This window comes from Danio rerio, chromosome 9 (assembly GCF_049306965.1).
Source record: "Danio rerio strain Tuebingen ecotype United States chromosome 9, GRCz12tu, whole genome shotgun sequence".
Lineage (NCBI taxonomy): Eukaryota > Metazoa > Chordata > Actinopteri > Cypriniformes > Danionidae > Danio > Danio rerio.
In genome coordinates this window covers 50,350,484-50,377,425 of record NC_133184.1, presented here as the reverse complement: position 1 = coordinate 50,377,425, position 26,942 = coordinate 50,350,484, and the positions used below count along the sequence as shown (strand labels likewise).

Genomic DNA, 26,942 nt, shown 5'->3' with positions numbered 1-26,942 from the left:
TCTAATTCTTGCAATGTTTATGAGATGATAGTATGCTGATTTACTTACTGCTTTGACATGACTATTGAAACTCAAATCTGACTCCAGAAGATTTTTCTGACCCTGGCAGTCAAATGCAAATTCGCCAGGTCTCGAAACGCTTCAAAACTGATCGATGCTTTGAATCGCTTTAGTCACGTGACCAGGTCTTCGAAGCACTTTAGTCACGTGACTTGAGTGTTTCGGATCATGATTTGGTGCAGTGTTTTGAAACCCTTGCGCTTCTCAACGCTGTCAAAACGTCAGTTTCACATCAGCCATCCCTACTTAAAATGACTTATTACCCTACCATGGGTTTTTTGTTATCTCCAGCCCTGTTTGCTGTTATCTGGGCTCAGTGTCCAATTTTTTGTTCTGAATTAATAAAGCTTCTATTTATTGCTGATCTGCGTCTGGGTTATGTCCACACTCCTGACACATAATTAAAGCTTTTCTTTCATTAGCTATCCAAATCCATTAATTTACATATTTATAATAAACTGAAAAAACTATTTACTGGACAAAATCATAATTTATATTTATCATTCATGCAGAATGATAAGCTTTATAGACAAAAGACTCACAAATAAAGAAAACATCCCAGAGTGTGCACATTTCATGCCTCATATGTTATGCCAGTATCTGATTAGATTTCAAAACACACAATGATCGTGCATATCTCAAGATACATCAAATAACTTTGACAGGACTCGAAGCTAATCCAAACGTTCTTCATGCATCAGCTCTCACTTATAAAAGTATGTGCGACGTCTCTAACGTGGCCAAACAGAAGGATAGAGAAAACATTGAGAAAGAAGACGAGATATATCGGATGACAGCATTTTTCAGCAGGCTATCTGAAGGGAATGGGCTCTTGTTAGAGGCAGAGCTTATAAACAAGCCTTTGTTTGGTGATTACCGCCTAATTACCCCAAAAGAAAGTTTCTGACTGACATATATGTTATTTGTCTTATCTGGGGTAATCCGAGAAGCCAAAACAGACCGGGTCTATTTTGGCTTCCGGAGCCCGAGCATGGCTTCAGTCCACTCATTTGTCAGAGATCATAAACTAAAACTGAAATATGTATACAAACTACACATAAAAACTATATTAGTAGCTCAGAAAATACAGTAAAAATGAGTAAATAAAATATGTTATTTAATAAACTGGGTGGCATGGTGGCTCAGTGGTTAGCACTGTCACCTCACAGCAAGAATGTTGCTGCTTCGAGTACCGGCTGGGTCAGCTGCCATTTTTGTGTGGAGTTTGCATGTTCTCCCAGCATTCGCGTGGGTTTCCTCTGGGTGCTCCGGTTTCCCCCACAGTCCAAAGACATGCGCTATAGGTGAACTGAATAAACTAAATTGGCTATAGTGTATGAGTGTGTGTGAATGAGTGTGTATGGATGTTTCTCAGTGCTGGGTTGCAGCTGGAAGGGCATCTGCTAGGAGCGCACACATGCTTTTTAACAGTCGCGTGCATCACATCACATGCGAGTGATCATGCTTTCACACTGTATTCACCATTCTTTTGCTCGAGCGAACATAGTTATTTTTGTCAGTCGTGCTGCTTTTCGATTCTAATATCACACTCGCACAAATATTGGGTCATGCTTATTGTCGAATCCTGCTTTTAAGAAAACTACAAGTTAAAAATGATTTCCAACCAGCCAAAGTGGCTAGTGGAGGTGTCTGTCTAACCCGCCAGAGCTGAAATCTACCTGCATTTGTCGGGTTGGCGGGTGTTAATGTAAAGCCCTGCTTATCGTGTAAATTCATGTGTTTACATTGTACTTTGATTAATTAAATACCTGCATGTTATTACATCCCTCACACCTTAACCCACCCTTAAACCTACCTATACCACCAAACTTGTCCCTAACCCTACCCGTATTCCAACTCAAGAGCAGCAGAAGTGTTCTGCAAGACATTCTAAACATGATAATAAGTATATTTAATAGGTATTAAATTATTAAATAAAAAGTGGGACCAAATGTTATTTTAATTGGCAATAATATTTGACAATTTGTCACCTTAAAATTATAAGGTTCTATCTGCGTTCTAAATGATTTTGAGATATTGAGCTTCAAAGTTTTTTGCATTCCATATAACAAACAATTTGTGTGTAACTGTTCTCTTTCATACATTAACATGACAGAGACCCTAAGGGTTCTCTAAATGTAAATTATCAAAGTTCTCTTAAATTTGCAAATTGGAGTAAAAAATACAGTAAATGCAGATAGAAGCTTCTCATTCTGAAAAGCCATTTTCCGCTTGGAATTATAAGGTTCTGTCTGGCAGATCCTTCATTAATAATAATAATTAATTCCTGACATTTATATAGCACTTTTCTGGGCACTCAAAGCGCTTTACACAATGGGTGGGATCTCCTCATCCACCACCAGTGTGCAGCATCCACCTGGATAACGCGACGGCAGCCATTTTTGTGCCAGACAGCACATCACACCAGCTGATCAGTGGAGAGGAGACAGTGATGAAGCCAATTGAATATAGAGGCCATGATGGACAGATGCCAGTGGGCAGATTTGGCCAGGATGCCGGGGTTAAACCCCTACTCTTTTCGAAGGACATCCTGTGATTTTTAACGACCACAGAGAGTGGGGACCTCGGTTTAACGTCTCATCCGAAAGATGGCGCTCACTGAGCAGTAAAGCATCCCCGTCACTATACTGGGGCATTAGGACCCACACACAGACCGCAGGTTGAGCGCCCCCTGCTGGCCTCACTAACACCACTTCCGCCAGCAACCTAGCTTTCCCATGTGCTCTCCCATCCAGGTACTGACCGGGCGCAGCCCTGCTTAGCTTCAGTGGGCGACCATGTGAGAGTTGCAGAGAGCTAGCTTCCGGCATTGAAGGATTGCTTTTCAAGAAATAAAATACATTTCTTGTAAAATATCCAAAAATAAATAATTTGGTGTTGTAACAATATGTTGATGCTTGAGAAAGTTAGATTTGTGCTTTCTATAACATTTATTTATTGTATTAGGATGAATATTTTTACTTATTTTTACTGTGTTAAATATTTAACCAGTGAAGATGTTCATTTTATGTAATTGATATGGTCATAATTATTAAACTTTATGCTTTATATAAATTTTTTAATTATATTTATTGAATTTTATGCTATATTTATTGAATTATATGCCCCATAAATTAAATTAAGTATTTGCCCTTCAAGACTTGATATTAAATTTAAAGACTTTTAAAGAAAACAGACTATGAGCAAATGAGTTTAATAAACACTGAAAAGTGTTTCATTAGACCCTTTCACACAGTGATACCGGTAAATATCTGGAAAATTTCCGGAAAGACTTTACCGGTATATTGAAAAAAGCGCTGTTCACAAAGGCGAGGACGTTACGGAAATTTTCCGGAAAAGAGCATTCACACATCCATTCCAAAATACCGGTAAATTCTGACATCATTCACCACAAATGAGCTTTAAACGGCTGCGCTTGTATTTGTAAACATTTGACTAAATTACAAACTCTGTGGATGATCAATATTGTGAACAACTTTCGCAGGATCACTTTCGCATGTCGAGATGTTCATAATATGTGCGTGTGCAGGCGCTCACAGGCTGTTTCACAGGCACACGCAAGCTTGAAGGTAAACAAACAACGGCTTATCATAAGCATCTCATCTATGATTATTTATACAGTTGGCATTAAGAAGAACATATAAACGTGATCTGACTAACTTCTAGCAGCTAAATGTGTCTGGAAAAATATTCAAAGGCTTTTATTCTCACAAACCGCGCGGACGTAAATGCGTCTGACTGTTGTGATTGGCTAAAGCAGACGTCTCACGTCAGCACGTTCTAGACGTGCACGCGCTTATTACAGCAGTCTTTCTTCTGCGTTCACACAGCGCAGCATTCCAGCAAATTGCCGTTAATGTTACAACTTCTCTTTCCGGAAAATAGCCAGAACGAATTTACCGGTATTTTCAAAAAGGACCTGTTCACACATACAACCTTTCCGGAAAATTGCCGGCAATTTTCCGGAAAGGTCTGTATGTGTGAAAGGGGCTATAGTCTATACACAAATAAAAATTATTCAAATTCATAACATACATTTGTTTTTTAAATATTTGTTTCTATTTCAACAGTGTAAAATGTAACATTTAATCTCAATGTCAAAAAATGCTTCTAAATCATCACATTTACACACAGATCAATTTGTGTGATGCGGCATTATTTAGCCGACTCTGATTTTGTATGATTTTTGGGTTTCTTTCTGGTCTTTCCCGCTGTCAATGGAGCAGTCCAGCAAAATGACAAAGAAAGCTGTTCCTGATTGGTCCTCGTGTGTGCATTAAAAATGCTGATTAGCTCACAGAAAGAACCTTACAGAGCCAAGATAGAGTTCAACTTTGTAGATAAACTGTTTTTGTTTTTATTTAAAAAGTCTTAAAATGTAAACAACTTAAAAAAAACACATCACATAATGTAAATACGCTGTCATTTAATAAGAATATGTCAATAACTCAATTTTGACAAAAATGTCAGATAGAACCTTATAATTCTGTGGTGACGAATTACACAATTTTCACTGTACTTCTGATCAATTAAACACAGCATTGAAGAGCTTATTTCAAAACATTTGAAAATCTTTGGACCAGTAGTGTGTGTAATTTTGTCTTATCTGTGGTAACCTGAGAGGTGAAGTTGGCCTTTGGAGCTTGTCCATAACCACTAATATCTGTCAGAAATGAGAAAGCACAAACCTGAGGCTTTGCATGTGCGTGCGTCTGCCTCCAGCGTGTATCCATCCTGACAGTGGCAGCGGAAGGAGCCTCTCTCGTTGAAGCAGTGTTGGCTGCAGACGCCCGGCGGGTGACATTCATCAATGTCCTCACACGTCTTCGAGTCATTGCTCAGCTGGAAGCCCATGGGACATGTGCACTGGGCTCCGAACGGGCCCTGGATGCAGCCGTGAGTGCAGCCCGCATTATTGTCAGAGCAGCTCTCCTGATCTACAGCAAGGCAGAGAGGGTGGAAATCAATAAGAATCCAAGGAATAGACATGCTTGAAGATGCACAGTATTCTGGGGACATGCTAACACAACCATTAAGAGAGATGTTTACTGTAGGGCTGGGCAATATGGATTAAAAAATTAGTTATTTATATTCAGTATACAGTAAAATGTATATTTACATTAATTTCTTGTTGCATATATATGCATTTGAGGGCAAAATTATTATACATTTCATTCATTTCATTTTCTTGTCGGCTTAGTCCCTTTATTAATCCGGGGTCGCCACAGCGGAATGAACCGCCAACTTATCCAGCAAGTTTTTACGCAGCGGATGCCCTTCCAGCCGCAACCCATCTCTGGGAAACATATACACAGACTTATACACTACGGACAATTTAGCCTAATTCACCAGTACTGTATGTCTTTGGACTATGGGGGAAACCGGAGCACCCGGAGGAAACCCACACGAACGCAGGGAGAACATGCAAACTCCACACAGAAACGCCATCTGAGCCGAGGCTCGGACCAGCGACCCAACGACCTTCTTGCTGTGAGGTGACAGCACTACCTACTGCACCACTGCTTCGCCTAATATAAATTTATTCTTTATTTAAATATTTCTTAAGTGGTATTTATTAGAGCAAGGGAATTTTCACAGTATTGCCCATAATACTTTTTCTTATTTGTTTTATTTTAGCCGGAATAAAATAAAGTTATTTTGCTAGATTAGTTTCAATTTCGGCTTTGGTACTGGCTGATATTTACTGTATATTCGCAAATATCTTATTGTATTGCATCCTATACAGATCTGTGTATGGGTGTGCTCGTCTATGCTGAGCATACACTGTATTTCCTCTAAATTGTATTAAAAAGTTCTTTGTTTATATTTAGATGAGTGGTTCCCAAAGTGAGGGTTGGGACCCTCTGGGGGATCGTGGGACAATGACAAAGGGTCTCTTGGGGATTTCCAAAAGTCAAATTTGATTAAACTATTAGAATTACTATATTTCATCCATAACCCACAGAAGATTCGAATAGTAGTTAATAGTTATATTAAAAAAGCAAGCACATGCAAACGAAAAGCCATCAGCCTTTAGATTATTTTAGTCATAGTATTGGTGTGTTTATGTTATTTAACAACACACAGGGTTTATACACATTTTTACTACTATAATTTAATGACTTTTCCAGGACTTTCAAGTAAATTTTAATGACCAAATGTTTCATGTAATGTCTACATATACAGTACATGGTAAATAATAAGAAAAATAATGCATGTTCAAAGTTATTACAGCATATCATAAAACAGACAATCTATTTCGTTTAAATGAATCTTTATATCTATGTAAAATGTATTTAGATTATGCTTGCACAGCACTAATAATGTGAGAGCATGTGTTTGACCATGGACAGCAGGGCCGGCCCGTGGCATAGGCAGTATAGGCAAAAGGCCTATACAACCAAAACTTTTTTTAAAGAAATAAAAAACTAGAAAAATGTATAAGTCTTAAATTTAAGCTAGTTTCCAAAGTTAAAAATACTATTATACACATACAGTAATACACAAGAAATGCAAAATGGATAGTTTTTTTCAATTGTACAGATGTACTACAAATCAGTGAGTTACAATAAATAAAACTTTGCAAGAGAAGTTAACGTAAATTTTACGTAAAAAAAATAAACAAAAAAGTGTTTTATTTTAACATAGATGATTTACTTATTCTTGGTGACTAAACAGCAATTATTGTCAATTAAATTCAAAAGAATAGTCAATATTTTTCTCACTAAATAGTGATTTATGTTTAATTATACATATAAATAAAAAATTATCTTTAAAAAGTCACACAGGCAGTTTTGTCAACATTATATATTGTGCAAGACCAATAATCCATCCGATTCTAATGTTATCACTTGATTGAATGGGCGTTATCAGTGGTTATCAGCTGATAGATATGGGCCAGTAGGAGCCTTCTGTGCCTACTGGTAGGCTCAAAAGGCTGTTATCATCCATCCACATGGTTAATCAGCTATACTGAAAAAGAAGACTCCAGATCCAGATCTGTTTTTACATTAATGTGACGATTGGGTTTAGGATTGAGGTAGGGGTATAGACATTAATAAATACAATTAATGGTAAAATGTAATAAATAATATAAATATTTTTATCCAGTTGCAGCTGTATGTAATCTAAAGCTGATTAACCATGTAAATGGATGATAACAGCCTTCTGAGCCTAGAAGGCCCCTACAGGCCCATATCTATCAGCTGATAACCACTAATAACGCCCATTCAATCGAATGATAACATTCGAATCGGCTGAATAATCAAGTTCATGAAGTAATTATTGACCAATACAACAATCAATGACCATTTTTGTCAATTCAACTTAAAATAGTATATATTAAAATGTAAAAACACTAAATAATCTTAGTTTTTACTAAATAAACAGACCAAATAATGATATACAAGCATTTTATATGCATACACACCCAAAAGCAATGCATAAAAACATGCTGTCTTTAAGCAAATGGAATAATTAATTTAAAAAGTACATTGAATCACCATAATATTTACAATGCTGCAGATATATTATTAATATTCGATATATTGCCCAGCCCAAACCTTTAAATCTGTTGTTTACTATTTCTGCATCTTGTATTGAGTGGTTGTGTACCATTTCTACACACTAAAACAACAAAAGAAACTACTAAAAACTACATCTCTAAGCATCTATTAGACTATAAACACACAATTTTGCCATATCTCCACACTCTGAAGGTAACTGAACGGTTAGTGAGTAAAGCAGGTGACACAGGGATAGATTAGTGTGTCATGCAGAGGATTGTGGGTGATTAGGAATTTATCCTACCTGGCAAAGGCTCATCTGTGAGAAGGGAAGGCAACATGGAAGGAAAATCACAGATCATTTCAATGTTAATTTCCAGATTAGCTAAACACATGCATGATTTGATGACACATTGGGATTTGTAACACAGGCGACATACTGTAATACGTTTTCAAGATTTGAATGTGAATAATTGAGTTCAGTGTGATATTACAGTACATACAGCATGGTTTTTGATTAGAACAGAAAATCATTTAGATGCTTATAACAATCCCATTTAAAGATATTACATTTCAAATGAATCCACAATATGGATCAAGTTGTTTTAACATTATTTATATACTGTTGTTGTATGAATTAATACTTTAAGCTTTCATTTTTGAGTTTTGAAATAAAATATTAATGTTCTTCAAGAAAAATACTATTTTGCATGTTAAATATAATATCCATTAATTATTTTCAGAAATGATGCAATAAATTAATGCAAAAACTTGTGGTTATAATGTTACAAAAGGCAAATGTGATTCCTTTAACCTACTAATCATCAAAACATCCTGAAAAAATATATATTAGGGCTGCATAAATGGATATTGCGATATTTATATATCCATACAAAGCACCATAATTTATGGAATGATTATTGCTTAGAGTATCATTCTAAAACTGTGAAAATCAGATTCTATTTCTCAATTTAAGACATGGTTAACTTATCTCACTCAAATATTGCACATGGAAAGAGTCCGTTATGGAGTTATTGATAATTTTTATTGATAATTGTTATTAATAATTTCTTCACCTGGACCAACATAATGCAGATTCTGAGCAGCAGTGTAATGCTTAATATGTTCACTACCTCTATTGACTGCCTCTTTGTATTTTCCTCGAAAACTGTTTATATGCCCTAATTGTTTTAAATAATAACCTAATTAAATGTATAACTTAAAAATATATTTTATTTATTAATCAATTTATTTATTTGTTTTTTTTTGTTTATTGATTTGTTTATTTTTTCTTAATTTTAATTATTATTACCATTATTTTCTTTGTATTATCATGCTTATTCCTTGTATTTTCTTTTTTTTATGTTGTTTGGTAATTGTTGAAAAATGTAAAACTATAATAAAAGCACTTGTTAAAAAATCTGCTTTACATCACAGGAATAAATTACATTTTGAAAATTACATAAAAAAATAAACTTAATTTTTAAATATTTCTGAATGAACTTGTGACTTTAAAAACTGGGGAATCATGTAAAAGAATCAGCTTTGCATCACAGGAATAAGTTACAATGTAAAAATGATATATTTTTGCTTATTTCTGAACATACTTGTGACACTAAAGACTAGAGTAATAATAAAATCACAGGAATAAACTACAATAAAAATAAAACAAAAACAAAATCTGATTTTTTATATTTCTGAGTGAACTTGTGACACTAAAGACACTAAAAATACCATCACAGGAATACATTACATTTGAAAAATATTCCAAGAAAATGTTTTTACAAAAAAAAAAAAAACATTTATTAATATTACCATCTTTACTGTTATTTTTGCTCAAATAAATAGAGACTTCTTCAAAAAATTCTAACTCACAACAGTCTAAAACTCAATATAAAACTCTATAAATCTGCAGTTAAATATAAGTGAGAACTTACTGCAAAGCGGGGACTCGTCGGCTCCGTTGGGACAATCTGGAGTGTTGTCACACACCCTGCTTAGGTTCACACACACGCTATGCCCGGGACACTGCCACTGCCAGCTGGGACAACGAAACGGTGGTGTGGGACAGTCCCGCTCGTCGCTCCCATCCCGACAGTCGTTATCTCCATCGCAGATCCAGCCACGGTAAACACAGTTGCCGTTGTCGCAACGGAACTGCGTGGTGGGACAGGTGCGCGGTGGACACGCGTGGTGCTCGTCTGAACCGTCCTCACAGTCCGGATGACCGTCACATTCCCAATTCACTGGCACACAGCTGCCATCTGACTGGCACTGAAACTCACTCTCATGGTGGCACATGCCTGGAGGCCTAGTGGCTGGAGGGGTCAAAAGGTCATGATGAATAAATATAAGATAATATCAGCATATAATACAGCTTTCTGGAGTTAATGAGATTCATTAAAGACAAAATTCTCTCAAAAATGACAATTCTGTCATCACTTTTATATTGTTTTTTCTACTATGGATGTCAATGGTTACAGTCTAAATATCTTCTTTTGTGTTCAACGGTAAACAGTAAAAACTTAAAGGGCCAGGAAACCCCCCTGTTTCCGCAGGGTGCTTTCAAAACTCTAGTTTAGAAAAAGGGTCACACTTTACAATAAGGTTCATTAGTTAATGTTAATTAATGCATTTACTAACATGAACAAACAATGAACAATACATCTACGACTGTATTTGTTCATGTTAGCTAATGTTAGTTAATGAAAATACAGTAATTCATTGTTAGTTCATGTTAACTCACGGTGCATTAACTAATGTCAACAAGCATGGACTTGGATGTTAATAATGCATTAGTAAATGTTCAATTATGATTAATAAATGCTGTACATGTGTTGTTCATGATTAGTTCATGTTAGTAAATGCATTAACTAATGAACCTTATTGTAAAGTGTTACCAGAAAAAGTCAGGAAGGTGGGCGTGTCCAGCTCTGTTTAGGGGGGAGTGTCAGAGGAGGGAAAGAGGGAAGGTTTTGCATAAAATTTTGCATAAAAATGGGAGTTTCGATTTGGGCACACGCTGATTTTCACAGAGGCTAACAAACACACAGACGCAAGGGAGAAAGACAGTGACTGTGTTTACATGAATATCAGAAATCGAATTATTTGACAAATGATTAAATGGTGAATTGATGGAAGAGTGTATTTTTATTGCAATGTTTGATACTGCACGGCGAATAAGACAAAAAAAAACAACTTTGCTTTTCTTGGTAACTTAGATGCACTCGGCTGCGTCAGAGAGCCGTGTGTGTTATTCCAGTCACAAGATGCAGTGAAAATCCTACACGATGGTAATAGTTTGGTGTTTACATGTTTACACTCGGTCAGCAGCATTTACAGCTGATCTTTCAGTCCATAATATTGTAGTGATATTAACGTGCTGTAAACTTTAGTAACTTAGAAATCATTTGACTAAGGTCCGTCTTTAAACACTGAAAGAGTACTGCTGACGATACAAACGAACTTTGCCATCTGAATAAACAAACAAAGACTACTGATCGCTTACCAAATCTGTAGAGACAGGACAATCAACACCAACTGGAGCTGCGTCTTTATTACTAGGAGACGAGCAGCAAATCCGGATTTCACCATTTCCATATGCGAAAAGCTCTCGGGTAAAAAATGTTCCTCAGACAGGTATTTTTGTTGAGCATTGCGTGCACTGTAATCCACATGTGAGTCCAGCTGCGCTCTCATAGCAAGAAAATGAAAACAAAACCTTCCTTGCAGCTAATTATAAAAACAACACTGACGACTCATACCTCCAAACAATTCTTCTTCTCCCACTTGTTTTGGCTACACAACGTGGCGTCTCTCTGCCGTCTGAACACTGTACAGGTACAAACAGTCTTCGAAGCTATCATGCATATTAATGAAGTTGCACCGCGTACACAATAGAGCGCGCTGATTGGTTTGAGCCAAGTCTTTCCCGTTAATGAATGCAGCACACTCAGAGACATCACGAAGTACTCCCAGGTAAAGACAGCCAGTCTACACGCAGGAATACACGCAAGGATCTAATCGCTGTGATGTAGCTTCAAAAATTAGTCTCAAACCGGACGAACGAATTTGCTCGAAATAACGCAAAAACAACCAACTTAAATTTTTTTTGTCAAATATATGTGTCCTAATAGTGTTTTTAGCAGTATGGGACACATATATGACTGTCAACAGCTCAAAACATGTGTTTTGGTATTTCGTGACCCTTTAAAGATGTTTGGAGCAAGTCTAATATACTTACGACAACCAGATTCATCAGAGCGGTCATTGCAGTCAAAAACGCCGTCACATCTGTAGTACGAGTTCACACACTGATGGCCGTTTGCACACTTAAACTCATAGGCTGTGCAGTTGTACACTGGCGAAGAGAAGAACAAGACACACTCATATTAAAATAAACAGGGCAAAACTAAAAATGTGACACAGTTTTTATTATTTTATTTTACATACACTACAAGGATTGCTTTTTTGCCAACTTTGAAAAGTACTGTGTGCAGAATTACATCTGGATGAATGAATCTGTATTTGAATGAATCAGTTGAGTCACTGATCCAATTACCCATCCATTAATACACGTTAGTTCTCAATAAATCCGCTGTATTGAACAAATCATTTCATTCATTCGGATAATTGCTTGAGACAGGGACAAACTTATTTTGTGGTACCATTATATGTTGTATTAATTTAGTTTATACAACAGTTCTGTTCGGTTCTTGAATCTGACTGGCTGATAGCCGTGTGATATTTTGCCAGTAACATCACGCAAAGGCCTCTTCACCCTTCACCTCTGTGTATTACTCCGCCCACATACAGCAAGCAACAAGCAGAGACGCTACAGTTTGACAAATATTACTGCTGTTAGACAACTAAATGTACTTTTGAGGCTTTTTTGTCGAGAATGTAGTTGCTTAGATTGCAACTATGCAGTTTATTTGTAAGAATAGAGCCTATTTTAAAGTCTTTACAATTTCTGAGAGCTCGTCGGCGGCCAAAGTTGGTTGACGTTGTCTATCCACAAGATGGCACCAGAACCGCATAATAAGCCCTTGCTCAGTGATGTCAGCTGCAGATGTGAATGAATGGTGGAAGAAAGTAGTTCCTAATACAAAAGGGTTTTAGACTCTCCGTGTTTGATTTTCTTTTTAATGTACAAGATTGTGCCGTCGAACTGTTGTATAAACGCAATATCACACTTGTAGCAGTGTGCTATGGCTTTATATTAGCACTGGTGGGGTGATAAGGATCTCGGCCTGCGGCCTCGTGCCAATGCACGCCTCCCACCACTGCTGATCGAGCGCAAATTAAAAAGCTAAAAAACGGAAGCCATGTGGTTTTTAAGGTGGACCGGAGAGAGTCAATAAGAAGCTGCAAATAAGAAGCTGGATTTAGCCTCGTCCCTCCTTATCGCAAACACAACAGCAGTCTGGTAAGTTAGTGATTGCTCTGTTTTTTTCTAGGTTAATTATTGTGATATTGTAACGGTCGCTTAATGTTTGATATGCATTGTGTATAAATGTCCCCTTTAGGAGACATCTCTGTATCTCTGCAGACGGATGGCATTTCATGTCACGTTCAGTCTTATAATCTTAAAATGTGAGCAAAATTTGCTGTTTTGTCATCACCTTAAGGCGGGTCACACACCAGAGCACCGCTTCACATTACGCTATAGAGAATCACTCAAATACTTGCTCTAAAGTGACGTTGGTAAATTAGTAACGGCCTCTGCTGTTCTGATGTCAGCTGCAGATGTGAATGAATGGCGGAAGAAAGTAGTTCCTAATACAAAAGGGTTTTAGACTCTCCGTGTTTGATTTTCTTATTTATGTACAAGATTGTGCCATCGAACTGTTGTATAAATGCAATACCACACTCAGAGCCTTGTGCTATGGCTGTATATCAGCACTAAGGATCTCGACCTGCGGCCTCATGCCAATGCACGCCTCCCACCAGTGCTGATATACAGCCATAGCACACTGCTACTCGTGTGATATTGCTTATATATTTTTTATTGATTTATTTTTAAACGTCGTCTTTGAAATGTATTATTTGTTCATCCAGGACACTCTTGAAAAAGAGATTATGGATCTCAAGATGTTTTTCTGGTAAAATAAATGTTTCAATAAAAAAATACAAATTAAATACTGTTACAATTCTGTTAATCTCATTAAATAATCAACATTTGGCCTAAAAGCGAGTCATAATTCAGGATATTTACAGTACATTTTGGAGTTAACCATTCATTCAAAGGGATGAATAAAGCTCTTACCACAGCCTTGTTCATCTGCACCATCAGCACAATCTCTGTCTCCATCACACACATAATTAGGGTCGATGCAGCGATGGTCTGGACACTGGAACTGACCAGGGTAACACGTGCCAATCGAATCTACAAAAAGAAGTGACAACAGATATCCACACACATACATATAAATATATACAGTGGGGGAAATAAGTATTGAACATGTCGTGTTTTTTCTGGGAATAATATTTCTAAAGGAGCTGTTGACATGGAATTGAACCAGATTTTGGTAAAAACCCAAAGAATACAAACGTAAACATAAAAAAATATATATTTTAATAATCTGAAAAAAGATCTTTGTAATAACAATTGAATGACACAAGGAGAACTACTAAACTAGAACTACTAAAATGTATTTAATAGTTTATATAAAAGGCTTTTGTAAAGATGGGAGCATAAAGACGCCTCTCATATGGAGAAAGAAGTGACATGAACTGCTCAGATGTGAGTTTTTCACAGGCTTCCGCTGCTGTCTGGGCTTTCCATGCCTTTCTACTCCTTCCGTTCTTCATGTGTTCAATACTATTTCCCTGTGTCATTTCATTTTATTAAACATAGCTTAATTTGTAAACAAAGTAGTTTATTTTTATTTGCATATATGGATTTCTTTGGTTGTTACCAACATCCGGTGAAAATTAAAAGTCATCGGCACCTTTATAAATATATTTTCTGAGAAAAATAGTGACGTGTTCAATACTTATTTCCACCAATATATATGTAAATATAAACACAATTAGAAGCTATGGGAAAAACAAGAGACCACTGGAACATTATCAGCTTTCAAACATTTACTACATAAGAGTTTCAGTAAAATATTAAAATTTGCTTTATTCAATAGACGTCTAATAACACTTCTTGCAAATGTCAAATAATAATATTGTCATTTAAAAGGTTTGTGAAAATCAGTGTTATTCCACCAAATATAGATATTTTATTTTTTCCTGAAGTGCAAATGTTTTTTGTTGTCTAAAAACGAACGTAAACATGTCTGAAACCATGGCAGCTTTTTAATTGTATGCAAAATTAGGTTTTACTCAAACTTATAAATAGAACTTTAATTTTAATAAAAATGCTCATTTAAATAAATGACACTACTTGAATAATGAAGTGAAATAAATATATTATGCTGATTTAATAACATTTTTTTAAATCAAATGAAAAAAGTTACAATATATTTATATATACAAATGCAGTTAAAGTCAGAATTATTTGCCCCCCTGATTATTTTTCCCCAATTTCTGTTTAACAGAGAGAAGATTTTTTTCAGCACATTTCTAAACATAATAGTTTCAATAACTCATTTCCAATAACTGATTTTTTTTATCTTTGCCATGATGACAGTAAATAATATTTGACTAGGTATTTTTCAAGACACTTCTATACAGCTCAAAGTGACATTTAAAGGCTTAACTAGGTTAATTAGGTTAACTAGGCTGGTCAGGGTAATTGGGCAAGTTATTGTATAATCATGGTTTGGTCTGTAGAAAAATATAGCTGTAACGCCGGGGGTGACACACACAACTGGAGGTAAGATCCACAATGCAGGTTTATTCAGCGTCAAGCGAGCAATGGTCAAATCAGGTGTAAACAGGTATGTGCAGGCAAATCCAGAGTCGTAGTCGTATAACAGGCAATAGGTCATAAGGCAGGCGGCTAAACAGGAGAACAAGGATAAACAAGGCTTGGGTATAAAATTCGGAGAAACAAGACAAGGAGAAACGCGTTGTAATGTCACTGATAGCGAACAAGACTCCGCAAACTGCATGGGTGAATGAGTGGCTTAAGTAGAGAGTGCAATCAGTCTCTGACAAGACTCAGGTGGTGAGAATGTAATCAGTCTAGATGAGTGAGCATGTGTGAGTGTGACCGAAGAGCATGTAGGAATATGTAGTCCAAGAGAAGGCGGAAGTGTAGTCCATGGATATTGGAGAGAACCAAAAATCTCTGAAGAATGATCGCTGGTTATCGTGACAATAGCTTAAAGGGGCAAATAATTTTGTCCTTAAAATAGTGTTTAAAAATTAAAAACTGATTTTATTCTAGCCAAAATTAAACAAATAAGACTTTCTCCGGAAGAAAAAATATTATCAGGCATACTGTGAAAATTTCCTTGCTCTGTTAAACATCATTTAGGAAATATTGAAAAAAAAAAAATTCAAAGGGGGCTAATAATTCTGACTTCAACTGTATATATATATATATATATATATATATATATATATATATATATATATATATATATATATATATATATATATATACAGTTGAAGTCAGAATTATTAGCCCCCTTTGAATTTTTTTTTTTTTTTCAATATTACATATATGTTTTAGCATGCACTGTGCCCTGGAATTGTCTTTTTTATGAGATTCATCCATTTATATATAATGTAGATGTAATGCAGTTTTATAAACAATTAAGACTTCTTCAGGACTATATAGCTTCATTGTTTATTCTGTTCATCCCAAATATTGATTTTGTAAATGTCTTAGTTTAGGTTGGCATGGTGGCTCAGTGGTTAGCACTGTTCCTGGCTGTGTCAGTTGGCTATTCTGTGTGGAGTTTGCATGCTCTCCTCATGTTGGCGTGAATTTCCTCCACAGTCCAAACACATGCGCTATAAGTAAATTGAACCTAACCTTTGTTAGTACTATTACTACAAAACAACTCTTTATTTTAACTTTGGAAGAAATGCTATAATAGTTTATAGAAAGAAAAACTAAAATTAAGTTTTACTCAAACACATAACTATAATGTGTAAAACCCTAAAGCATTCTTTTAATTGTTTCCAAAGATGTGTGTATCAAAATGTACTGTATACAAGAATTAAAATGCACACTTTAAAACGTAAGAGTGTGTGAGGCCTCACCGCAGTTGTTTTCGTCTGATCCATCTCCGCAGTCGTTGTCGGTGTCACAGAGCCAAGTGCGAGGGATGCAGTAATGGTTGGCACAGATGAACTGGTCTGCCGGACATGTGCCAGGGGTCTGAGTGGGACAGTCCCTCTCGTCACTGCCATCAAAACAGTCATTGTGTCCGTCGCAGTGCCAGCTTCTGGGCACACATCGCTGATTGGCACAGGTGAAGGCAAGGGGCGAGCAAGTGTTATCTGTGAGCCAGTATAGAAAGGGAGTTAGGTTTAGTTTCACTGTAAATAAAACAGACTAATTAAAAAGCTTTGATATTTTTACAAGGCTGCATGATATTGGGAAAAATCTGACATTTCGATATTTTGTTTTTGCTGCAGGGTAAATTGCGATATGAATATAATTTCACCAGATGATTTGAATAACTCTATTTGGAAAGATTTCATTAATTTAGATCAGCTGGAACAATCAAGTCATTTTCCATGAGTGCAAATAAACAGTGCTATATGGTTTTTTGGGGAGTCTAACAGTATTCAAGCCTATACCTTTCGACTGGGATGGTCTATTCCTTTTTTATGCAGTGGATCGGCATTATTATAATAAATTACAATCAAAAATAAATAAACAAACAGTGCTTTATGATTGGTGTGGGTGCTCCGGTTTCACCCACAGTCCAAAAGCACGTGCACACATAGGGCTCAACCTGTGCAGTGCACATGCCCTTTTTAGTCTTAGATAGAAAGTGCCCGCGACACACCCTCCGTCCCGCCCTTCATTAGGCGCGCGACAACACCGCTCTTGAGCACAACAACAACAACACCCCCCCTCCCCCCTCTCCCTCCCCCCGCTCTTCAAAAAATTTATCCTGCACATGCCCTCTGGACGGTCTCTTCTGCACGGGCCTGGCTATAGGTGAATTGGGTAAGCTAAATTGGCCGTAGTGTATGTGTGTGAATGAGAGTGTATGGGTGTTTCCGAGTGATGCGTTGCAGTTGGAAGGGCATCTGCTGTGTAAAAGGAGTAGAGTTTGTATGAAATTGTGTAGCGCAAATGATAAATTACAGTAATTTACGTACACATTACAGGTACTAACTGTGACAATAAATGGCAAATTACTGTTCAACCATTACTGTCCCATCTACTTTGATAATTTATGTTGCTTATTACAGAGACGTGCATTTTAAAGGCAGAAAACAATGATTTAGGCATCACCAGACACTCCTACAGGCTGTCTTATTCTTAACAAAAAAGTTTTAGAAGTTTTAGTTTTCAGAAAATGCTGGCCCTTTAAGGGAGTCAGGTGTTTGATTCGTTTACTATATAGCTTCATTGTTTATTCTGTTCATCCCAAACATCGATTTTGTAAGTGTCTTAGTTCAGGTTGGCATTGTGGCTTAGTGGTTGGCACTGTTCCCGGCTGTGTCAGTTGGCTATTCTTTGTGGAGTTTATACAAGCTTATCAAGCTGCTGCGTAAAAAAACATACTGTATGCTGGATAAGTTGGCGGTTCATTCCACTGTGGCGACCCCTGATTAACAAAGGGACTAAGCTGGAAAGAAAAAAATGAATATCTTTTAATCTTTATTAAATAACCTAATCCTGCGATGTGACAATTGCAGATGCACACATTGTAATATCGATTCTCAAACGATATATTGTTCAGCCCTATTGTGTGTGTGTGTGTATTGCCATACCCACAGAAATCTGATATATGGCAATATATGCAAATTACATTTATGACATAATAAATTATGCGTCATATATGCAACATATATTTTGAGTTATTGAAAAACAAGCAACTTTCATGCCGTTATTAACCACTGGAATTACAAGTTGAAATATATCAGCTTTAGTTTTATGTATGTGTTCAAATACAAGTTCAAAAAATTTATAATACAGGGGTTCCTTGATATAATACGGTTCACCTTTCACAGCCTCGAAGTATTAGGGATATTTTTGAGGCAATTCAACATGCTTTTTTACAGCACATTGTGTTCTGCGTCCTGATTAGTGCATTGTGTTTTGTGTCCTGATTGGCTGTAGATCACTGTCAATTAATCTCGGATAAATATTTGCATGCAGTATGACTCTGGGGTGTGCTACTCTATGTTTGCAAGTTTTCTTCTCAACAAACCCCACAATGTCAACGAAAAGTCCTGCACCATTATAGGAAACTATGGTATCACCCAAAAGGCAGAGGAAGATGCAAACCAGCACACAAAAAGTTGGACTTCCGGACATGCTAAAGGAAGGTAGACTTAGGGCGCTATTATGGAATAAATGAATCTTCTCAAACAAATGTTTGGGCCTGAAAACAGGTTTTGATCTTTGGTAACATTCTATAATACTGGGCTTATTGATGCATGCATGTTATTTTATATTATTTGTAATTTAGTATTACTTTTAAATATATTTCTTTGTATTTTTAATACCAGTTTTTTTTGTTTTGTTTTTTTGTCTAGTTTATTTTATTGTAAAGCACTTTGAATCAACTGCAGTTGTGTAAAATTGTGCTCTATAAATAAAGTTTGCCTTGCTTTATTTTTCTATGAAAGTTTGAACTTTAAGAGTAAAAAGTGTGAAAATGTTAAAGCCTCTCTGAGAAAGTGTATCAAGTGTGAAGTGAGGGGTTTTACAGCCTTAAAACATCTAATAATTGTAAAAATAAAGCTGACTACTTTCGGATTTCACCTATTGCAGGTTAATTTTATAACAAAACTTCCGCGAGTAACGAGGGACCACTGTATTAAGAAAATCACCTATTAGGTTTTTTTTTTTTTTTTCAAGTTTTTTCAAATTGAGCAGTGCATAATCTGCATATTATTAAAAATATATAGAATTGTTGATATATTTACAGTAGTACATTTATTAAATGTCTCTTTACTTAATACTCCAATGATTTTAGGCGTAAAGAAAAAATAAAGAAAAAATAAAAATCGGTAATGGTCTATTAGTTTACATATTTACTAACATGAACAAACTATTAGTAATACATTTATTACTGTATTTATTCATCTTTGTTAATGTTAGTTGATGTTATTTAAGTTAAATAACAGTTCATGTCAACTCAAGTCGCATTTACTAATGTTAACAAGCACATCTTTCGATTTAAATATTGCATTGGTAAATGTTAAACTATGATTTATAAACTGAGTAGAAAATTCATACTTACTTAATATCAGTAAATACATTAACTAACATAAACCATTATTCTAAAGTGTTATCATTTTAACCAATACTAGCTTTTTTGCCATTGGCTATAACAAATAAAGCCTAATTTTGGGCTTCAGGTTAAACATTTGTATGGAATATAAATAAAAAGCATTACTATGAGCGCCGCAGTGTGCTTCGTCGCTGTTATCGTGACAGTCATCGACGCCGTCACATTGGTAGCTGTGTGGGACGCATCTCCCGTTTGTGCATGAGAAAGAGTTGGAGCCGCACTGGAGAGTCGGCGGCTCGTTTGACGGATCGTCAACACACGTCTGCTGATTGGCTTCCAGCTTCATTCCATATGGACAGCCACACACTCTTTGAGAGTTTGGTGCAGGGAAACAAAAGTGACTGCAGTCTCCATTTGGGTTAGTTTGCCGGCTGCAGAAGTTAAACCCTGTTGCCGGTAAAAAAAAAAAAAAAAGCAATGCATATTGATCACTTAAAACATACAGTTAAAGTCAGATTTATTAGCCCCCCTTTGAATTTTTTTTTTTTTTTTTTAAATATTTCCCAAATGATGTTTAACAAGCAAGGAAATGTTCACAGTATGTCTGATAATATTTTTTCTTCTGGAAAAAGACTTATTTGTTTTATTTCGGCTAGAATAAAAGCAGTTTTTAATTTTTTTAATTCATTTTAAGGTCAAAATTATTATCCCCTTTGAGCTATATATATATATATATATTTTTTTTTTTTTTGATAGTCTACAAAACAAACAATTGTTTTACAATAACTTGCCTAAATACTTTAACCTGCCTAGTTAACCTAATTAACCTAGTCAAGCCTTCTAATGTCACTTTAAGCTGTATAGAAGAAAACAACTCCTCTCCGTTAAACAGAAATTGGGGGAAAAATAAACAGGGGGCCTAACAATTAAAGGGGGCTAATAATGACTTCAACTGTAAGTCAAACAGTTACATTTTACAATAAGGTTTCATAAGTTAATGTATTTACTAACATGAACTACTAATGAACAATCTTGCACAGCATTTATTAACCCTTGTGAACTGTTCAAATTTACAAACCTTTTTTTATGTTCGGTATGAAAACATCCGCTGAGTTAAACTGCTGTAAAAACGCATCAGATACTTTTTTTTTTCAATTTTTTTTGAAAAAATCTGTTAATCAACCTTAGTCATGATCAAAATTACTAAATTGCTTAAAAAAATAAGAATTTTAACTCTTTAATTACCAAATTCATAAATGATGTCACTGATTTGGTGAAAAAAACAACAAAATGACGTATTTTCTATATAGAAAGTAGGTGTGGACTGTTTTTATTACAGTTTTGGACGTGTGAATGATTAGTAACAACATTGGCTTTGATCCATTGTTAGATTTTCATTTTTTCTCCCTAATTTACTGTTGGTGGCTGTTTTTGCCCCATTGACTTCCATTATAAGCACATTTGATGTTGCATAAATACACAGTCTTTGTTTTTGTTTACTTCGTGTAGTTCTGAGAGCTGAGATGCATTTTTTTGATTTTCTCAGACACATTAAGGTAAATGTAGACAGGGGTACGTATTCACAATGAGCCTGTGTTGTTGATTATTGTTAGGAGTATTTATGAATGCAATGCAAAATAATGTAAGTCAACAATAAGAGATAGTAAAGAAATAGCAAAAGGAGAAAATAACAGGTCTGACTAAACTATTCTGGTTGTTTTTTATTTGCTGTATTTGTATCTTAAGCTTCTTTGTGCAGATCTAAAAAAAATCCCAAAAGTGACTCTCACCAATTTGTGAGTCGGCATTGAATGATTTGACATGCATGATGTGGCTGATCCCTCGACGAATGGTCATCATCTCTCCTCCATCTGTTTTACGGACCCTCACGATTCCTCCCAGCCGCCAGTCAGTGAAGTACACGTAACCTGGACCAGAAAAATTCATTAAAGTAATCGAGCAGGGCATCTCTAAGAAATACCAGTCCATGAACTCTGACTTCTGCACTTCAATCTTTCAACGCTGAACTGATGAATTACACTGAGGTTTAAAGAAGTGGCTTAGAGATCGTCATTGCACAAATACCAAACATGACAATCACTAAAGGAGCCATTAAGGCTAACGTGTTTAAGATGACATTGTGTTGCTGACAGGCATCAGGGAACAGCGAAAGGAACATTTCATCAGTCAGTGGGTTTCATTTAGGCTGTTTTTAAAATGTCAGTCACATGTCAACAAGGACATACAGATAGATCAAAATAATGATATGTGGAATCAATAACGTACAGAATGAAAGAATGAAAAATTAAACAAACAGAACTGAAATAACTTACTAATGAATGAACGATAAACAGGCAGAACAAATAACAACATGAACAAATAAATGAACAAAGTAACTGATGGATGGATGGATGCATGGATGGATGGATGGATGGATGGATGGATAGATGGATGGATGGATGGATGGATGGATGCATGGATGGATGGATGGATGGATGGATGGATAGATGGATGGATGGATGGATGGATGAAGGAAGGATGGAAGGAAGGAAGGAAGGAAGGAAGGAAGGAAGGAATGAAAGTCAAACAGACACATTAAATAAATGAAAGACAGATGGATCAAATTAATGAATGACAGATAGATGGTTGAAATAATGACAGATCAAATGAATGAATGAATGTATTAGTGAATGAATGAATAAATGAATGAATGAATGAATGAATGAATGAATGACAGATTAAATGAAGGAATGAGTGACATACATGAATGAATGAATGAATGAATGAATGAATGAATGAATGAATGATACAATGAATGAATGAATGAATGTATAAATGAGACAGATCAAATAAATGAATGAAGGAAGGAAGGAAGACAGGAAAGACAGACAGATCGAATGAATGAATGAATGAATGAATGAATGAATGAATGAATGAATGAATGAATGAATGGAGACAGACAGATCAAATGAATGAATGATTGTATGAATGAACGAAAGAACGAGGAAAAATTGACAGACAGACAGACAGTTAAATTGAATGAATGAATGAATGAGACAGACAGACAGACAGATCAAATGAATGAATGATTGTATGAATGAACGAAAGAACGAAGAAAAAATGACAGACAGACAGATAAATTGAATGAATGAATGAATGAATGAATGGATTGATTGATTGATTGATTGATTGATTGATTGATTGATTGATTAATTAATGACAGATCAAATCAATGAATGAAATAGATCAAATTAATAAATGTATTAATTAACAAAATAAGGAAGGAATGACAGAGACAGACAAAGTTCAAATAAGTGAATTTAATTAATGAATGACAGATCGAATTAATGAATGTCATAGATCAAAGGAATGAATGGATGGATGGTTGGATTGATTGATTGATTAATTAATGACTGAATGAGACAGTTCAAATGAATGAATGAATGAATGAATGAATGAATGAATGTATAAATGAATGAATGAATGAATGAATGAACGACGAAAGGAAGGAAGGAAGGAAGGAAGGAAGGAAGGAAGGAAGGACGGACGGACGGACGGACGGACAGACAGACAGATCAAATAAATGAATGAATGAGACAGACAGACAGAAAGATCAAATGAATGAATGAATGAATAAATGAGTGAATGAATGAATGAATGAATGAATGAATGAATGAATGAATGAATGAATGAATGAATGAATGAATGAATGAATGAATAAAAGAATGAAAGAACAAAGGAAGGAATGACAAACAGACAGATCAATTAAATGAATGAATGAATTAGTTAATGACAGATCAAATCAATAAATGACAAAAATCAAATAAATGAATGTATTAATGAATGAATGAATGATAGACAGATCAAATTAATGAATGACAGAGAGATATATAGACACAATGACAGAATGAATTAATGTATGAATGAGACAGATCAAATGAATGAATGAATGAATGAATGAATGAATGAATGAATAAATGAGTGAGTGAGTGAGTGAGTGAGTGAGTGAGTGAACAAATGACAGACAGACAGACAGACAGACAGACAGACAGACAGACAGTATAATAAACAGAACAACAGGTTGACTCATAAACCCACCTCCAAAAACAGTGAGCCCAAACGGGTGTGAGATCTGAGTGATTCGGTCCAAAGACAACCGGTTCTGTCCATCAAAGTTGCTGTGCTCGATCTTATCAAAGAAGGCGTCCACCCAATACAAGCGCATGGCACTGAGAGGACACACATGATGATGACACATGAATACGGAGAGCTGGATTACAGCAGATCATTCATTTTAAGAAGATTATGAGGAGAGGGTGAGCACCGCACACACAAATACACAAACAATGATGAGTCACGGATTTAGGAAGTCACCAAAGTTAAACCAAATAAGACAGATTGAGATAGATTATCGTTTGGGGTATTATGGCAGGGTTACTACAGGTTTAACCAAGTGAAATCTAAGATTTTAAGACCTATTAAAGACCATTATGTAGGCATGTAACAATTTATTGTGGGCCGTTTAAAAATAGATTCAAAGCTTCTGTGTTTACATGCGCAAACTTGTTTTACCTGCACATTAGCAGCGAGCAAGAGGTGTGGCGGCAGACTAAGTGTACCAGATATTCACAAACTGTGTGCAAATACTGCAAAAAGATGTTTACTAACACTAAGAGAACAACGAATATGATCCAGAAGAGTGAAAAACTACTGCCACAGACATCTATACGCAAAAAACTATTAACAAGCCAAAACACACGGACCGGATGATTTGCAGCTCCGCTTGCTCCCACAACATTATGGAGATCAGTGTTTCAAAGTGAAAAGTGAAGATGTTTTTCAGACTGAAAGAGAATTTGCTCCCACCAGATCTGAGATCACCTGAGATCTCTCTCGTACCCACAAATATCTCTGAATGGCGGAGGACACCATATATAAACCATAGGGGCAAGCTGCGATGACAGCCCTTTAAAGACCTTTGTAAAATCATTTAGGAATCACAACACAATATGTTTAAGACTATTCAAGACCTAATATTATATTTAAGACATTTAAAGACTGCATGAGCATAATCAAATTCTGTATTGTTGTGTTGACTCACCTCCAGTCAATAGCCAGGCCGTTGGGCCAGCCGAGAGTGGTGTTCACTATAGACTGAGCATGTGAACCATCACCCCAGGCCCGCATGATCTTTGCAGGACGATACCAGTCAGTCCAGAATATAAACCTGCCAAGCACAGAGATGCACACATCACTTAAATGAAGTATTTCAGATAAAAACTAAAAAGCTATGAAAAGAAGCTGTCTTTTGATTACTTTTGTTATATATTACATGCATTTGCAGTGCTTCACACAAGTTTGAAATACACTTGCAGTGGTAGCCGAATTGAAACACACCATTTACCCACATCAAAAAGATAGATAACTATATGCGGCAAACAAAAGATAATTTAATTTTTAACAAAATGTACTTGATTATGGCACTGCTACCTTTAAATGGGATGAAGTAAAAAAAAAAGATTGTTGAAATAAAAAAAGAAATCCACTATTTCTCTTTTATGCTATTCAGGCGCCATGTGCACCCACTGACAGGTCAAATTTGCCTCTCTCTCTCATTCAAGTTCAAAGCGAACTTGAACGCCAAAGCATTTTGGATATGTATGTAAAATAGCCTATGTAATATGTTGACATCATCAAATTAATAAAACTTACAGCAAATGAGAAATAAAGGACAGCAAAAAGAAGACACTACAAGATTAAACGTGTAGTTTATTAAGATAAGGCAAATGCGTTGATTAACTATTACCAATGGCGTACATATATTTTTTAGCAAGTTCATAGACCAGTCATTTTGTCCTCTCTGAGTATATAGTAAAGTTTTTCGGAGTCGTTAAGATTAAAGAATTAATTATTTAATGCTTCTCTCGCAGTCAGTTGCGAAGCCAAGCGAAAGTAGGATTAAATAAAAATGTGATGCAAAAATGCATACGATTAATGACCGCAAAATCCAAATCCATGATATTTTAGGAGATTTAATTTTTAATTGAATTTAATTTCATAAGCCCAAAAAAGGCGCGTCTCTTTGGGTCTGCAGAGCATGTGAGACTGTCTGTTTTGACAGATTTTGTGCACACAGAACGAAACAGGCAAACGGCAGAAAATTTTCCACTACTCAATTAATCGCGAATGTTTGGCTATATTGGCAGATACAAAAAAGGGTAAAAGGAAGATAATAATAGAAAAAAGTGACACTTAATATGCTTGAGTGACTGTTAATATACCTGGGCAGCCGGCCCAAGTAAAGTGGGAAGCACTGAATTATAATGAATGAAAAATAGAGCTTTCAGCTTCAGAAAAAACACTTGACCAAATAATTTTTTATATATAATTTTTACAAAAGTAAATAATGTTCAATGAGGCTGCATTTATTTTATCATAACACAATAAAACCAGTAGTATGTAACAGTAAAATGCTGTTAACTTAGCAACTAACTAAAGAAATTATATTACATGCATATTACCTGAATTCTTTTTCATTTTAAAATAAGTCTTGGCAAATAAGTCGACCTTTTTTAATAAAATAAAATAAAATAAAATAAAATAAAATAAAATAAAATAAAATAAAATAAAATAAAATAAAATAAAATAAAATAATTAAAATTAAAATTAATAAATAAATAATAAAATGGGAGACGCAGTGGCGCTGTAGGTAGTGCTTTCGCCTCACAGCAAGAAGGTCGCTGGTTCGAGCCTCGGCTGGGTCAGTTGGCATTTCTCTGTGGAGTCCCCACAGTCCAAAGACACACAGGTACAGGTGAATTGGGTAGGCTAAAATTGTCCATAGTGTATGTGTGTGAATGAGTGTGTATTGTGTTTCCCAGGGATCGGTTGCAGCTGGAAAGGCATCCGCTAAATAAAACATATGCTGGATAAGGATAAGTTGGCGGTTCATTCCGCTGTGGCGACCCCGGAATAATAAAGGGACTAAGCTGAAAATTAAAGAATGAATAAAATAAATAATAATGTA

The 26,942-nt window shown here is 35.7% G+C and overlaps 1 protein-coding gene across 8 annotated transcripts in view; it reads right to left on the bottom strand.

The window, feature by feature from the left end:
• Window positions 1–26,942, bottom strand: part of lrp2a (low density lipoprotein receptor-related protein 2a) — a 273,263-nt gene that overhangs the window by 153,468 nt on the left and 92,853 nt on the right. For 4 of the 8 annotated variants that reach the window (NM_001194987.2, XM_068223457.2, XM_068223459.2 and 1 more), the window contains 10 exon segments: window positions 4,770–5,018; window positions 7,891–7,905; window positions 9,524–9,904; window positions 11,830–11,946; window positions 13,855–13,974; window positions 16,755–16,994; window positions 20,081–20,362; window positions 21,706–21,843; window positions 24,014–24,144; window positions 25,017–25,142. In NM_001194987.2, coding sequence (NP_001181916.2) covers window positions 4,770–5,018; window positions 7,891–7,905; window positions 9,524–9,904; window positions 11,830–11,946; window positions 13,855–13,974; window positions 16,755–16,994; window positions 20,081–20,362; window positions 21,706–21,843; window positions 24,014–24,144; window positions 25,017–25,142 — 1,799 coding nt within the window. 8 annotated transcript variants of the gene reach the window in all.